The 16,383-nt window shown below is 41.3% G+C and overlaps 3 protein-coding genes across 3 annotated transcripts; 1 reads left to right on the top strand and 2 right to left on the bottom strand.

Annotated features, from left to right (window-relative positions):
* Positions 1-1,782: 1,782 nt before the first annotated feature.
* LOC110973329 (uncharacterized) lies at positions 1,783-7,563 on the bottom strand. The gene is made up of 6 exons (XM_022224035.2): positions 7,411-7,563; positions 5,773-5,867; positions 5,075-5,312; positions 4,535-4,678; positions 4,300-4,394; positions 1,783-3,959 (listed from the first exon to the last, which is right to left on the bottom strand). Exons 1-6 carry the CDS (start codon positions 7,480-7,482, stop codon positions 3,233-3,235), a joined length of 1,371 nt encoding a protein of 456 aa, XP_022079727.2. The 5' UTR covers positions 7,483-7,563; the 3' UTR covers positions 1,783-3,232.
* Positions 7,564-7,620: 57 nt separating this feature from the next.
* LOC110973328 (reticulophagy regulator 2-like) lies at positions 7,621-13,168 on the top strand. Its single transcript, XM_087147967.1, has 8 exons — positions 7,621-8,094; positions 8,463-8,569; positions 8,810-8,837; positions 9,170-9,296; positions 9,713-9,797; positions 10,201-10,332; positions 10,457-10,675; positions 10,790-13,168. The coding sequence occupies exons 1-8, from the start codon at positions 7,967-7,969 to the stop codon at positions 11,500-11,502; spliced, it is 1,539 nt and encodes a 512-aa protein (XP_087004093.1). The 5' UTR covers positions 7,621-7,966; the 3' UTR covers positions 11,503-13,168.
* Positions 13,169-13,577: 409 nt separating this feature from the next.
* On the bottom strand, positions 13,578-16,314 carry rpl37a (ribosomal protein L37a). Its single transcript, XM_022224038.2, has 4 exons — positions 16,223-16,314; positions 14,623-14,751; positions 14,249-14,331; positions 13,578-13,832 (listed from the first exon to the last, which is right to left on the bottom strand). Exons 1-4 carry the CDS (start codon positions 16,223-16,225, stop codon positions 13,769-13,771), a joined length of 279 nt encoding a protein of 92 aa, XP_022079730.1. The 5' UTR covers positions 16,226-16,314; the 3' UTR covers positions 13,578-13,768.
* Positions 16,315-16,383: the final 69 nt, after the last annotated feature.

The following is a 16,383-nucleotide window of genomic DNA, read 5'->3' on the forward strand; positions in this document are numbered from 1 at the left end:
GGGTAAAAAAAATTCTGGTTTTCTCGCTTAAATATTGTCAAAATTTACCCAAACTAGAGCTACTAGGATTACAAATGGATCCTCAAGGTCTGAAGTTTGAAAAAGTGAACTTCGTTGTCCTTATTATAGGGACAGGGTGCTAATGGTAATGAATGCCAGAAGTCATACAGAAAGAGTTAAAGAGCCATTTTGTGGAGGACTTTGAGAGAAAACTTGAAAATTCAAGAGTTCCAACTTCCATATCCAGACATCACTTGACACCCTGTCGCAAACCTCATGAGACTGGTTCGGAAAATTACGTGTTTCCAATTAAAATGCTACTAAATGCTACTAAAATGTGACTTTTTAAAGCTATGATTATGATATCACTTTCTAAATGACTAATAGCCTACTGCACAGGACATTGAATCAGTAATGTCCATACATGGAATTCCCAGTCACCCCTACCAAACCTTGCCTATGTGACGTGAAACGAAGTGAACGAGTCACAGTCGAAGTTTGTGCTAAAAAAAAACCTGGTGTTTCGAACCATTATAATTATTTCAGTTTACTCTTTACAACAGTTAACTATACTACTTTCACCTATGGAGGTGAAAACTGCTCCATTCCGCTTAAAAACAGCAGACTTACTTTGAATTTCGAGATGGCCTGGAGAAAAGCTCCTTCCTCAATGCCCGCGAATTTCTGAATGCGCGCGTCACCCCACGTGTTGATTTCATTGTCATGCAGTTACACTGGTTCCCGTTCCTGCATTCACTTTTATTTTTAATTCATTGCGGCGGAAACCAATCATTGCGCAGTTGAAATTCGATGGAGTAGGTAACCCCAGGGTCCTGTTTGTAGAATAAATGTTTCAATAGGCCAGTACTTTTATTTATTTAGTTATTTATTTATTCATTCATTTTAATTTGTTGGATTATAACCCACAGCTCTGAATAATAGCGTTTTACAAAGAGAAAATTAAACAGAAATCTAATTTTACACAAGATTTACATCTGAATTACGAACAGCGCCCTCGGTTTAGTTACCGATGTTATGACAGAAAGGAGGTGCAAGCACTGGCCAATTAAACCTACGCAACGTACTTTATTCGTCCTGGAAATACCCTAGATAACATTTTACGACTGATCTCTTAAGGGTTATTTTCATTTCATCTCACCCTCCAACCCTGGCAAATTCCATGTATGTTTGTCAATTAAAAATGACTCACAGAATGACCCAGAGGAAAATTAAATTGTGTGCAATCGACAATAAAGATGCATGGGGCGGTATACATAATCCTCCACTTTCTGAAAAGTTAGTGAATTGTTTTTTAATAATCCCTAAGTTTTTGATATCGAAAACAAAAGTTGGCATTTTCAAGATATGTTTCTGTTTTAACGGTCGGTATGGGGGACTGCAGCAGCAGGTGCACGAAGCTCTCGGTGCACGGCGCCCCCTAGTAAAATCAAGTGCCAAGCCTTTGCCAAAATGCCACATTTCATCAACTTTATCACAAATAAGATGCTGGGAACGTTATTTTTGCATGCTTGAGCAGTCCACTGGGGCTAAGAGTGAAGAGTAACTTCTCCCATGACACAAATACTGATGGGTTTATATCAACAGTGAGTGAGAAAATGTTATCAACAGGTCATCCTTCCCCGACGGATTTCGAATGAGTTTTACAGGTCAATTGCAGGGGAAACTACTGTAAAACATCTCGTCACATTCATGTGGGAAACCACTGTGCCGCATAAACTCTCTTTGTTGACTTTTTACGAATACTATCCAAATAAACGGTCAAAATTGTTCCAGATGATACATATTTATTCTACTTTTCGCCAATACAGACTAATCAATACTAAAACTCTAGTACATGATCTTTTTGTCCGTCAGCTATCGAGTACATCTACAGATTTTCGTAGTTTTTTTTTTTTTAAGAAAACAACAGATGGGAAAACGAAAAAGAGTATCATTAAGAGCCGCTTGTACAAACTATACACACATAGTAATTTCAATAATCTGAGCGGGCATACCTGTCTGACTGATGTTCATGTCGACATTGCTATTCCAAGATACATTTAAGGTTTTCCGACACACGTTGATGCAATTTGGACAATTTAACAGTTTCGCCCAAAAATTGAAAAAAAAAATACGAGGGTTAGCCTTGCAATTTAATCAAAATCGTGTCAAAATGGACTTTTTCTGAAAGAGTTCAGAAATGTATTCCGAGATGAAGGGCAAGTTTTCTGAAACTTCTAGAAAATTTTGAGGCAATTTAGACCGTTTAAAAGTTTTCGCCCTTAATTTAAAAACTACTAGGGGGTTAGCCTTGTAATTGGATTAAAACTTTGTAAAAGGACGTTTTCTAAAAGAGCTCAGAAAGGCAGTTCGAGATGAATCTCATGCAGTTATGATCATTTTAAATTTTCCCCAGAATTTGAAAACCTTCAAAGAGTTTAGATAACTTTGCAATGTAATTAAAGTTTTAACAAAAGTGGCCTTCTTCTAAAAGAAGAGAAATTTATTTCAAGATAAAATTTTCACCAAAAATTTGAAAAAAAAATTGCAAGGGGTAAGCTTTGCTGTTTCATTGAAATTTCACCAAAAATTGGACTTTTCTGAACGACTTTGAATTGAACATTTTCAATCCAAAAATATAGAAATTGGATTAACAAAAAGCTGGTACTGTTTCCATTAAGAAAAACGAGCTTCAGAGCAGAATTTGTCACGTTTTCAAATAAAATAAACCTTTACACAGATAACCTTGGTTTTACATGTAAATTATCTCACAGCTTCGTTTTCTAATCCGCATGAAAACTACTACCCAGATTTTTTATCAAGGTTTCCAATGTTTTGTTTCAAACTCTTTTTCTTCCATTCAATCCTGTATCAACCATCTTCACTTCCAATTTGTCTTAAATCGTAAACCGTCTGAACTCCACCATTTCTTAAATATTCCATCCCTTATTTCTTTACTTAAATATGCAAGTCTAAAATGACTTTTAGGCAAATGCATCTCAGAGGCAGAAAGAGTAACAGTTTAGACATCCCAAAAGGCAGGACCTCCAGGAAATGTAAAATTTCCTGAAAATAAGTTCTTTATCACACAGAATCATTCAATCACGATGCACTGCAAACAGAAGTGTTATCCAACATCTAATTCATTTGCCCCAGACGTTTTTATACACTGTTCTTGTATCTGTTTTGAGGAGGGGGCAACATGTCTCTTTCCCTCTTGCTACTGCTTCTGTTATTTCCTGTCCTTTTTGCTGTATCTGTCCTCCTTCCTGTCAGAGTAGTCCTTAGAGTGTCTTTCACTAGGACCCCTGTCTCTTCTGTCATTCTGTCTGTCATCCCGTCTGTCATCCCTTCTGTCTTTCTCATTATTGATTCGCGATGTGTCCCTGTCTTTAGAGTCACGATCTTCCCAAGAGCTCTTGTGGTAGTGCTTGTCACGGATGTGTTCCGACAAATGACGATCGTGGGAATCCCTATCCCGATGCTGTCTAGCGGGTTTGGATCCAGTGCGTCTGTCATCGTCAGAACTATCGTTTTGCTGCTGCCCATGACCGTTTTGGCTTCTCCCAGGATCTCGAGATGTCCTCTCTTTCTTGTGACCATGTCCTCTGTGTCTATCGCTGGGATGCAGCTTGCGGTCATTGCATACCTTGCTTCCTCTCTCATCCCCACTGCTAGAATCCCTCCTGTTTCCTCCAGGGCCATCTCTGTCTCCCCTGCCGCTCTGACATCTCCGTCTGGACTTCTTCCCCTGATGATGTCCACCATCTGAGCTCTCCTCACTGCTGCTGGTGGTGTCGTCACTGCTCTCCCTAGGCCTCTTGCGCTTTTTCTTCTCCCTGTGGTGTTTCCCCGGTTCATCCTCCGATGAGCCGCTGCCACTGCGCCGTTGCCTCTTGTGACGGTTCTTCTTCTTATGCACGGAGCCAGAATGTTTCTTCTCCATGCGGTTCAGCTTCCTAATCAATACACCAACAAAAAAAAAATTAAAAACAGGGTCACTTTCCAAGGAAGAACTTCCTCACAGGCGGCTAGGTGTCATATTTAAAAAGCAAAATTCAGTTTCAAATCCAGCCAAAAGCAGTTAAAGTGTTTTTTTTTCTGGGGGGGGGGTTGCAAACTGGTTCAATAAACAACACTGTAGAGAAGACCGCGCTGACAGCTGTGAACAGCACAGGTGTGGCACCTGTATTGCTCGTGCGCAACCATTTCACCCTTATTTATAAAACAAAACAGCATCAGTCTCTCCTGGGCAGCGAGTCATGTAAAATGAAGAGGCTGCACTTCAAAGTTGCTTACTTGAGGAGTTTTTTCTTTTGTTTCTTGGTCAACGAGTTCAAGAAGGCTTCCTCGGGAGGAGGGCCGTCATCGGAATCATCATCACCAATTAAATCCTGTTAAGGAAAAAAAAAAGATTACCACCTGCATTTGTTTTCTGTTCTGTTCAGTGCTGGCGATCATCATTGTGAATGACACAGACATTAACAGGTTCTGGCCGAAGCCTATCTGACAGCGGTCCATTCTTGGGGCGTACCTTACTGTAGTTCGCATCGTCGATGCTCCTGCCGAGCACGCTTTGTTTAAAGGCATAGCCGTCGCGTCGCATGTCCTCCACCAGCTGATCCTGATGCACTGGTCCCCCGTCAGGCTTCTCCTCGGTGGTCTTGTATAAGGGGCACTGTGGCAACAAACCAACAAAGAAAACAGGATAAGGATAAGATAGAGGGAAGAGTAGCCACTGGGTATCTTCGGAACAACAGGTGGATGATGACTCAAACTTAATGATATCAAGCCGTAATTAGGTAAAAGAACTATTACGATGTATTACATTTTTATATACAATCATTGGTGGAGAAGTTTAAAATGGTGAATTTAAAGCTTTGTGCGTTCTCGCTGTCAGAGGAAGTCATGTCCTACACACACAACTCTATGGGAACTGGCTGTAGCCACTACCATAGACTGGTGCTTAATTTTAGGTCATAGCCAAGTAACTTGGACACGGCCGGACACACAAATCAAAGCTACTGCCTTGATTGGTATTTTGCCAGCGTTGACAATAAATTGGGCTACGTACTTCTCTGTCCGTTGGGATGTGGCCCATCTGATTGCATTTCACACACCGTACGTTCCGCACCACTACACCATCTCCCGCACTGGACCCGACGGCTGTTGAGCTTGAACCCTGGGCCGTTGCTGCTCTTTTCCACACTAGCTTTCCGTCTGTCTCCTTGTCTGCTTCTTTCTGGTAGGCCTTGGGTGCCTCATAGATGAATGTCAAGCCATGCTTGACTCGTTCATCGCCCATCAGCTGCCTGAACATTTGGAATTAGAAAAATAGTTAAACGGAAATACTTTGATTTTGGAGGGAGAGGGTGTTTCTGCATTTTGTGTTTTTATTTTTTCAAAAAAGGGAATAACGAGGGTTCTGTCAAAATAATTAAACAAAATTAATTGAAATGAGGGATTTAAACCTTGAACCTTTGGAGAACACTACCTGTATTCAACTAAGCTACCCCGAATGTAAGATTTGAATTTTTCACCTCTGAAATATACTACAAGTGCTCCATCAGCCGAGCTATACTTCAGTGGCGAGCAGGATTTGAACCTCTCACCTCTAGAATACACTTCCAGTGCTCAACCAACTGAGCTGCCTTCAGCAGTGAGTTGGAATTGAACCTCTGACCTCTGGAATACACTGCCATTAGTAGTCAGTGTGAGATTGTCAGTAAGAGAACTACTGACCAGGAAAGCCTTTAACCTCAAGGGTCTCACCTGTTGTTATAATGGTCCTGATCCTTCTCATACTCTTCTCGCAGGTCGTCTTGTTTCTTGGTTTCCTCTTTGACACGTTGCTCGGCAAGCCAAACCTGTGAATTGAGGTCAGCGACGTGTACATTTTGTATTAAACTTTTGAAATGGCCTTTTCTTATAATATGGCTTTACTCAGCTAGATAGCTTATTAACCAAAGCGTTATGTACGTGGAGACGCGCAGACAATGGACCGAGCCATAGCTCTAGAAGCCTGTTTTGGACATGGTCTAAGACATGAACTGTTCTATGGTCATTCCCAAGTGAACGGCTCCAGACATGTCAAATACAGAGCTGATAATGATACAGAGTTGTTTTATGAATTGAATATCGCTTAGACAGTACTGTGGTCCGGACAACTCCATTGTTTGCCACCTCGACTATTCAGACAACTTGACCGTCTGTGCGTAAAAAGGAAAGACAAGTCACTCGTTAAAACAAGTAGTCTGTCGACACTAGTCGTCCGTAAAGGGCAAGTTGTCCACTCAGCCAAGTCGTCTGTTGAGACGTGTGAAATAAACAAATTCAAATGTTTTAGTACCAGGCCTACACACTTTTGAAACTTTGTGCATTGCCATGTCAATAGTTCAAGATGAAAACCAAGCTGCTGTCCAGAAATTGGTCAGATGTTGGGCCGAGTGGGGCGTAGCTAGAGAGGGAAGTATGCCATGCAGCAGCGCCGTCCATCCCTGCCTACTCTCACGGCTGGCATGATGCCACTACAAACTTTTAACACACAGCAAAGGGGCAAATTTACCCTCTGTGCTGTTCAATAATGTACAAAAGTTCCCAGGTGTCCGATGGCGAGAATGCCACCACACACTATGTCAGAGTACACTTGCAACGTCACGAGACGCACACAATGCCAATGCATAGAATGGTTAAAATCTCAGTACATATGATTTTTATAACACAGCTCTTAGTATCATGTCTGTGGTTAAAATTGCACCTGCGACGACCGGGCCACGAATTTAAATTTTGTACATCACACAGTCGAGTTGTCTTTATGTCGAAGTCGAGTTGTCTTAACAGACGTCTTGGCAAACAGTCGAGTTGTCTTAACAGTCGATCGAGTTGTCCAAAGTCGAGTTAGCAAAAGGTCAAGTTGTCCGACATAGTAATCTCTCTGGTGCTTAAGATTGTCATAATAATAACTTTAAAAGTATTCAGAAAAAAATCAGTTGTTCCATGCATTCAAGCATGGAGGAATATTATTTCTACATGATTCAAGTAAAAACATTGGACCTCTTGGCCTTAGTATTAGGCTATATATCTTATCTATCATACTAGTTTTGATAACGGCTCCCTACGCGCGCTAGTACTAAGCCTACAACTATCCCAGGTTGGACGTTGTCTTCCTTTACACTACCAGTCACAATGCAATGTAGACGACGTCCAACATGGGCTAGCCTACAACAAGTATTTGTCAGGTTTTACACGACGACGACCTGTATGAACAATGATGTAGGCCTTGGCCTACATGGTGTACATGTACGTACGGTAAAATTACGGCAACATTTCCAGACAATTTCCAAGTCTGTTTCACACTAGAATTCACAGATTCTCCAGTATAAACAGTGCTGGTGTAAATCCTCTACTTACCCTTTTTATATTTGCAAAAGAGGAGGGATGGAAGAATTTTTTACACATGAAATTTGCAAAAGACTTCCCCATTTTGCTGAGAGACGCTTTTTCGACGACATGCAAATAAAAGCGAACGAGATTTATGCGTAGGCGGAAATGCTAGGCGCCCCCAATTGTCATTAGTTGAACAGTTTTTATGACGTCATGTTCAGAAAATTCCATGCCACCGATGGGGAACTCACTCGTGTGGAAGGAAACAGGTTTTTGTACACCAAAATTTTGCTCTCACATTTTCCATCGTCAACCTACTTTTTTCCTGGTGTAAAGCTTACTCAGTATCCTACTTTTCGTTTTCTAGAAGAATTAAACTGTAATGAAATGGGCAGGAAAGTGATTGTTGTTAACTAGTTACCTCTTTTAATTGGTGCAATCTAAATTCTAATGACGCAAACCAAAACATCAAAAAACGTAAACATGGACGAAAACGGGGAAGGGAGTGTCGAGAATCCGGTCAACAGAAACTTTTCGGACTCCGAAATGAGGGAGTTTGAGCGTCAGGCCAAAGTCAAACTTCATGAGAAAACGGCTGAGAGAGCTTCTGGGTCCACTTGAGGGGTTCATCATGTCCGTTCAGAGCCTTCTTGTGTGGGAAAAGCCAGCCCGTAGTGCGGTCATGTTGTTATGTGTCAATGGATTGTTTTGGTAAGGCGTTGGACAAAGACTGTACAACCAACTGTCATGTGTACTGACATTGAACCTTGATCGGGAAAAGCCTTAAAGCGATTTCTGAAAATTGGTTCTCGATTCACAAAACTATGTTCAGGGAAAATAACATGATTTCAAAATTTATTTTGTGACTGTGAGAGTTTTTACATTTTGGAAATGTTACGTCTTTGAAGCCTTCAAATTCAATCATGTCAGTTGATGAAAAATTTAATAGGTCTACACAGCCCTACTTCCTTCGCTTTGTTCTTTGAAAAGAGGAAAATTGTATTTGTGTTCACTTTCACACCAAGTATGAAGAGGCCCCAAGACGTTTTATGTTGACTTGCTACTTATTGAAACAACAGGTTGGCTGTCACTTCACACTACCGTGTTGTCTTCCTGGGAGCTGTTTCTTGCATCCTTTTTGTTTCCATGGAAACCATACGGACAAAAGTGTGGCCAGAAATAAGAGGTGGGATGGCAAGGAATTACTGTGCAGCCAAGTGTAGAATAATTTTAATCACACAATACACCACATAACAGGCTTGTAATCACATAATGGGGTTGTTATAATTTGTGTCAAGTTCTTAAAGTAAAATATTGTGTAATAACATTGAGGAGAACACTCTATAAAGGATTTGCGTCCACTTGAAACTTTGTGTGAAGCCTCAATTTCCATCTGTTTATTTTTATCCTCTTTTCTTTGGCACAGTCCATCAGCCTGATGAAGACGACGAAGGGTGAGTGGACAATTAATTCCTTTGAAATAACAAGACATAATTGCTGACAGCTGGCAATAAAGGCAAACTAAAATGAAAGGTAGCAAAATATCGTGGCATCTTTTGGACTGCTTAACCAGGTAAAGAAGTCATTGTCAAAGTTATAACAACTAACTCTTCAACCCAGCATCGTTAATGTTGCACCTGTTAGCGAGTGGGGAAAAGTCACTGTTTATACTCAAGTGGAGCACAAACCTGCAACTCTCTGCTTAGACAACCTTAAACATCCCACCACTTGACAACTTTGGTCAAGTTTAAAATCAAATTTATTTTCTCCCTTAATGCTTTCTTAGCTGGACCTCGGTCCATCCACACTTGCTGAGTCTTCCGGAGCTGTGTGATCACGTGGCCAAGCTGTGGGTTACCATGGAAAGCCTGAATACCAGAATCTGGCAATTGCGCAGAGAACATCCCTCAAAGGTATGAGCCTCTGAACGCATTGTCAACACTTGACTTTCAGTTTTCTTTAAGAAAGTATCCAGATGCCATTATCCTTTTTATATGGTATGGTGACAAGGTGACATTTGAGGCGGACGGAAACAGAGGACACATAGACCGATGTACATCATGTGCGTATCCTAAATATTTATACAATCAAAAACATCACATTCCGTTGAAGAGACATGGCATGGGAAGTTGGAAATCAAGCCGTAGAAGAATTGATAGAATAAAGTATAAATATTTAGGATATGTATATGGTGCACGTCGTTCTGCACGCCCTCTTTTACCGTCTACCGACATTTGAAGCTCAGGGAAGAAAACCTGTTGAGGTTTGAAAAGAAAGGATAAAAATAGGCTCGCTCTCAGAAAGATTCCATACTTTTGTCTTGTCCCAGTTTTGCCTGTACGTGTGCAGCTTGTGCCTGGTGTTAGCAGCCATTGGACATCACTTCTCAGGAGTCTTCATATCCTACCTCATTGGTAAGACTCCTTAACTATGTTATGGTGTGTGCTGATTGTGGATAAGTCCTCACAGAGCTAAGTCCTTCCTGGTTCTTTTACTAGTTTCATCATTTTATGGCTATGACTTCACAGCCCCTCCTCGTCTTCCACGATTTTTGCCAGATTTTCCCTGTAGCTTGCTTGTTTTTACTGTTGCGGCACATTGTTTTATCTGACACTGACAAGGGTTTCCATGTTTTTTTTCGAAGTCCATCCTGTGCTTAAGTCTTGTTTACAGCTACTTTTTGACAACCTCTCTGACAACGTATTGTGTAGTACCAGATTCTCCACAACTTCTCCACAAGGTTTCTTTTAGCCACAAGACTAACTGACCAAATAGCTTTTCCTAATGAAATGTTGTCGTCTTGACCTTTTTGTCCAGTCACCAGCTTTCTGCTCTGGCCTGCCTTGGAGTACCATAACATTACAGGTCATCTCTATCAGCGCATTGAGCCGATACTACAACAGCTGGATCATAGCATCGACAGTCCTCACCGGGAGAAGAAACTCAAAGGTAAAGACGTTACTGTTCCAATGGAGAAACTCAAGATCCATTTTTTTATTCCTGAGTTAGAAACATCACCACCATATACTTCTTCAGGAAATCGGGTAATCACACATTTATTCACCCCCAACAGCACAAAAGAAATTGAGGACCAGATCTCATCCCACCGCTGACACCGACAGCAGCAGCGACAGTGACTTGGATGAGTTCTGCCCCACACCAGGTCCTGCAGTTGATGCAGCACTTGCCCACGCTGCAGCAGCTGGACGGTCGACACGTAGCAGTACTGGGACCTCAACTGGTCTGTTTGGTGGTCTGTCTAAAGGCGTATCTCTAGAATTCACTGATGACGGTAAGACCAATTTTATTACTTCAAACCGTAATGATTGTTACCAAGCCGATTTGCCAAATTAGAAGGTAGCTCAGAGCATCAGTATCCTTGCTTTTTGTTTCTACTTTTCTCCAGAATTTACCGATACTGAGCCGCCAAGCTACATGGGTGGCCTGTCCCAAGTACCATCCTTTGACAATACCCTTGACCAGAGTGCCGATGAACTGGAACTAGAGTTGCCTTATGACGATCACCCTTTGATTCTCGGGAAAGCAGAGAAGGGATTGGTACATGCGACGGAGGCTCCAGGAACCTCAGAAGCAATACGGTTTAACCCTTCGCACTTCCGCAATTCTCTGGATACGAATGATGAGGAGGGGGCTCTTGCGGAGGATTTGGAGTTCCCCGATGTAGAGGCAGATGGGAAGTCGAGCGGGCGTAGCTCTCAAGAGCTGAGAGCAAAGGATGACGAGTCCCCATTACTGCCACCTGGTGCTGCCATGCTTCTCTCTCAAACTGTCACCTCTTTGATGTCCGATGCTCTGACCAAGCTACAAGACATGGGCTCCCAAGATGACAACTCTTCGATTTCAGAACCGTCTCAGGTGTCCCGCCATCAGCAACGATTGCAAACAACCGACACTGTCGCAGACACGGAAGCGACATCATCACCAAAACTGCTGTCGATGGACTCAGATTCAACTGACTTCGAGATGCTAGACAGGGAGGAGCTTGAGCAGGCAGGAGGAGGGCGGGTGACTGGCGATGAGAAGAAAGATGAAGTCCAACCAAGGAGAAGTGGTTACGGTATTGGCTATCTCACATCTTGGCTTAGTGGGAAGAAATAGATATCACTGCTGCATTGTGCAATTGGCTTTTTTCCCCTTTCTCTTTCTTCCCCTTCAATTCCAAGTATTGTAATGTATCGTCCAGAAGTACACTCCATTTTAAACGTGGTTGAAGGGTTGTTTGGTGAACGTAAGAAACGCTGCTTTCACTTCACCACTATTGTGTGTGATGCCCCTCTTTCATTGGTTCTTTTTGAGATTGAAATTGACAAAATTGTCACAAAAAGGAATGAAATATCAAAGAGGAAAGTGCTGCATGTTGTCACAAATATCTCAAGGGATAAGTGAGTTGGCAATAAAAGTAGAAATTAGATCCTTTTTATGTAATGCACTTAAGCAGTTACGGCAATTTGGAACCACCACCACCGATGTAGTGCCATGTAATAAGTCTTATTTGGTATAAAATGAAGTGTAACGAGTAGAAATTTTCTACATTTTAAGTTCTCAGAGTTAGTTTAACATGTTTTTAAGACCCATTGTCCTCGTTGATAAAAAGAAAAAAGGAGGAAATTTGTAGGCTGTCCCATCAAAGTACATGTATATAATCCACTTTTTCCCAGTATTTCTGATCGGTATTTCTTCTTTCACCTGTAACAAAATTTGGATCAGCATTTCTTTCTTTCTTGGTGGTACGAAGGGACTAATTACATGTACATCTGCATGCAAAAAGTAGTTGGTAGTTTCATCAGTTCATGCCTAGTGAGAGATTAGACCAATTCAGAGCTGTACATAGAGTTTCGACATGAGCAGGCCTGGACATGAGCATCTCTATTGTTGGAACCAAAATGGTGGATTATGCATCAGTACGTATGGACAATTAGCACAGGAGATGCAGGCTGTACTGCTGTGCGCATGACAAACTGCCAGTTTGGTTCCAAAGTCTGACACTGGCACAATTCTCTCTGTAACAGCTTTGGACCAGTTGCACAGAGTAACCAAATAATCTGCTGATTAAGGACAAAATAATGCCAACTAACGGTACAACCCAAGGCATCATCAGATGTATACTGCAGGTGCTTTGTATCTGGATTTTTGGGAAGCACAAAACGCATCCTGGCTAATACATGTATGCATTGCTATGAGATTTGTACCCAATCTTACCAGAAATAGTTTTAAGAGAAAAAAGTTCAGGATCACCAAGATTCAGTGCCCAAGTGTGAAATATAAGCGAAAAGGGCATTAAAATCGGTATCTGCCAAAAATTGTACAACTTTCACCTTTACAAACTATACAAATGAGTTATTTGGCTAACACATAATTCTTGGTTGAAGGAAAATTGAGGACTCTTGCAGCTGTGAATAGTACATGGGTTTTCATGTTTTTTGTGTTAAAAGGTATTCCCATGTCTAATCTCAAGTGTTTCAAAAATTTATGAGTTTTTAAATGGAATATTAATTTATACTTGTTTTGCAAACCATGGGAAAGAATCCACTGTGTACATTTCACAGTTTCAGCTTTTTAGTTGTAAAATGTACTTTCAGCAAATATCCAAGCGAATGTATGTTGTCTATTCAACTTCCTCCGTTGTCCATTATTTCCAATGGAAATTATGAATTTTACTCGTAAAGGCGTCAAATGATTTTTAGATTGCCACCAAGTTCACTACACTAAACAATATCGTAATTGTTGAATGTGGCGAGTGCTGGAATAAAGATTCTCACAAGTATGTCTTGCTTCATTTGAAGATTTGAACGTTTCCTGGTTAAAAAAAAATTAATTTATGTACCATTGTGCATTGAAGGGCAGACACATGCTGATCCATGCATGTACATGCATTGAATAAAATAACTACAGTTTTACGAATGTGCACTGGCTTTTGGGCAAAAGGCCACAAAGAGCCTCGAGCGGAACCAAGAGAGGGCGCAATTTTCTTAGCAATTGAGGCTCCTTTGGTCAGAACTGAACTTCACTAGTTCACGAACAACTATGAAATGCACTCGTTACAGTCACATCGCTACCAACAAGATGAATATTCCTGACCAACATGGCTCTTCTCAACCGATGAGGGGGTGCTTCTGCTGGAAGCGGATAGCATTCAACTCTTACGTAATGAAATAAAGACACATTGTACTCCATTTGTACACTTCCCTCAGATCACACTGGATTTATTTCACCGATTCAAAAACAAAACGATTCCTTTTGCGAGCCGATGGCGGCGAGCGGTATATCCCACGTACAGTTAGCCAGGGTTTGTGGTGACAGCATCATGGCATTTTCCCAATGGTGGTTAATGCAATCCCTTTAAGTCCGTATCCAGATAACAGTCTTATGTTTCCTTCATTTCACGAAGGCGGCGGACAGCACTCCTCACAGTTGCTGCTGCAGTGGTGCTGTTGACCAAAACAAAACAGTACGATTGAAGAACTTCATCATCTTAAACTTTGAAACCAACTTAAAAACGCCAGGCGATTTTTATAACCAGACTTCCTAAACCCACTTGAATCTAGTGCTGAACAGTCACACTTAGCACACTCTTTGCATTATAACCTACAAAGACCACCAAGACCGACACTGAGTAACAGGGCATGAGCTGTTCCTTCCTCAATCCTGCCAAATCCTAAACAACCTCCAGGTGGCAGGTTGATGCGAACTTTACCTACCGCTTATGAACAGCAAACATAGGAAAATAAAAATAAAAAAATTCAAATATTTTAGGGGACCCCACACCAATCTTGGCAATCCTGGCCCTTCAAGCGCAGGGTGGTTTGGTCAGCAAAGTCACGTCTGGCATCACCTACAGACTCACCTGTAGACCCAAGCACCTCCTGCAACCACCTTCCGACAGGCCTTGCAGTTCCAGATGCCTACGCACTTCCTCCTCATTGAATCCTGTTCAAAAAAGAATAACGACAACGCATTAAGTTACAAGGCAAGCCTACTTCTTTGTCGCAATACAAATTATACACACTTGCTCCTGACTTGAGAATGTTAAATCTGAGCTCATGCAACTTACAAGTCTTAATGCAGTGCGGCTCTGGTACACAAAGCTGGAACAATGTCTGCTATTGGTCTACGACCATCTTCATGCCCAACAAGGAGCAGCTAGCTGTCCCTCCAATTGATATTGCCAATGAATTCTGTCCAAACCCATTTTGCCCAACCAGATGAGCAGTGTCTTACTTTTCCACAGAAGACACAGGTGTACTTTCCGTGCTGCGAGATCTCGATCTTCTTGACCATCTTACGCAGTGAGGCACCGTAGCGCGTGCCATATTTCCCTGTGATGCCGACCTTCTTTGTACGCTTGGCCTGAAAGACAACACATCACAGAAAAAATTACACTGAAGTATAAATACTGAAGCTACGTATAGCTACGTCACTTCACGCAAGTTTCTCTCCATTGCTCCTGCAGCAACAAAACTTAATATGTCTAATTGAAGGCAGAGGATATTTGACCATGAACCAGTACCAATTTGTTTTTACTTTTTTGCCAGACTGGCAATTAAACAAGTGCAGTAAGGGCTTGGGGTGCTTCAAGTTTAAAATTTACGGCGACAAATCTTTGTCTGGTTCTATGCTTACATTGTGATTGTAAATTGGTATTCATCAGTCCTGTTCATTAGTCCATGAGATGGAATGCAATTGCTCACATTGTTTCTCTTAAAAAACCTCCAGAGCCAGAGATCACAAAAGAAAAATGAAATATATTCACTCAAATTCAAAAAGTAAAGTGCAATAAAAATATTTCAATAAAAAAGATTTAGGGACCTTTACGGATAAAGAAAAAAATCACAAATTGTTCACATTCACACTGTCTGACATGTGGGAACTTCTGTACAAAGTGAATACCACGAAAGGTAAACTTGCCCCTTTGCCACGTGTTAAAACATGTTAAAAGTCCGTAGTGACGTCGTGCCAACTGCGAGAATGGCCTGGCCTGAAATTGGTCTTGTAACATTGTGTTTTCAAGGCTAATTCAACAACCACTGCTGTTCACTCACTCTCATTCGGGGAATTGAGCAACTGATATACGTTTAATAGGCCTATTAATCAAAATGTAATGTGTGACAAGATGCTAACAAAATATAGGCTAGGCCTCCACTTTGATTAAATGCTAGCCATGACAGGTGCCCCACTGATTAAAAAAAAATGCTGGTCTACTGTATTGGTTTGACCTGGGAAGCTAGGGCCTAGGTCATTCTCACAATCGGACATCCGGGAACTTCTGTACTTTACTGAATAGCATGAAGTGTAAATTTGCCCCTTTGTCGCGTGTTAAAAGATGGCATAGCATAGTGACATCATGCTGACAGCGAGAATGTAGTTGGCCTTGGAGCAAAATGCCAGGGTTACTAGGCCTAGACCCTGTATCATGGTTTAGGCCTTCCCATGAAATGAGTTTAATAGCAATCACAAAACTACTTGGAAGACAAAGGTAATGTCATTATCTCATGGATCTCACTCCTTTTAATTTTATTCGCCCAACCCTCAATGACTGATGACCATATCCTACCTACACTGTGATATTCGATGCACTAGGAATGCGATAATTTTACGCCCTCACACATTGCATTAACATACCTAGATGCCTACGTACTACAAATCCGTGACGTTACATTTACTTGCCTCGTTTGTAAGATTGAAATCATTTTACACGAAAATAAGTTAAGAGTCACGCGTTGCATATCTTTGAAATTTCAAATTTAGTGTTAAATATGAATTTCATAATTTGATCTGCTCGATTTTTGTGGATTTTATCTTCGACTCCTCCATCACTAACCATTTTCTAAACGAGCCAAGATGGCAGAGGACACTGCATTCTGGGTACTATGAGGTCAGAGGCCATAAATTTCCCCCACCCCTTTAATTCATAATAGATCATTCCAGATTTTTTTTAATTTTAGATAAATCCGCATTTTTGCAAGTATTTCAATGCTTATA

This window comes from Acanthaster planci, linkage group LG17 (genome assembly GCF_054643075.1).
Source record: "Acanthaster planci isolate LZ-2023a linkage group LG17, COTS_SCS, whole genome shotgun sequence".
NCBI classification, from domain to species: domain Eukaryota; kingdom Metazoa; phylum Echinodermata; class Asteroidea; order Valvatida; family Acanthasteridae; genus Acanthaster; species Acanthaster planci.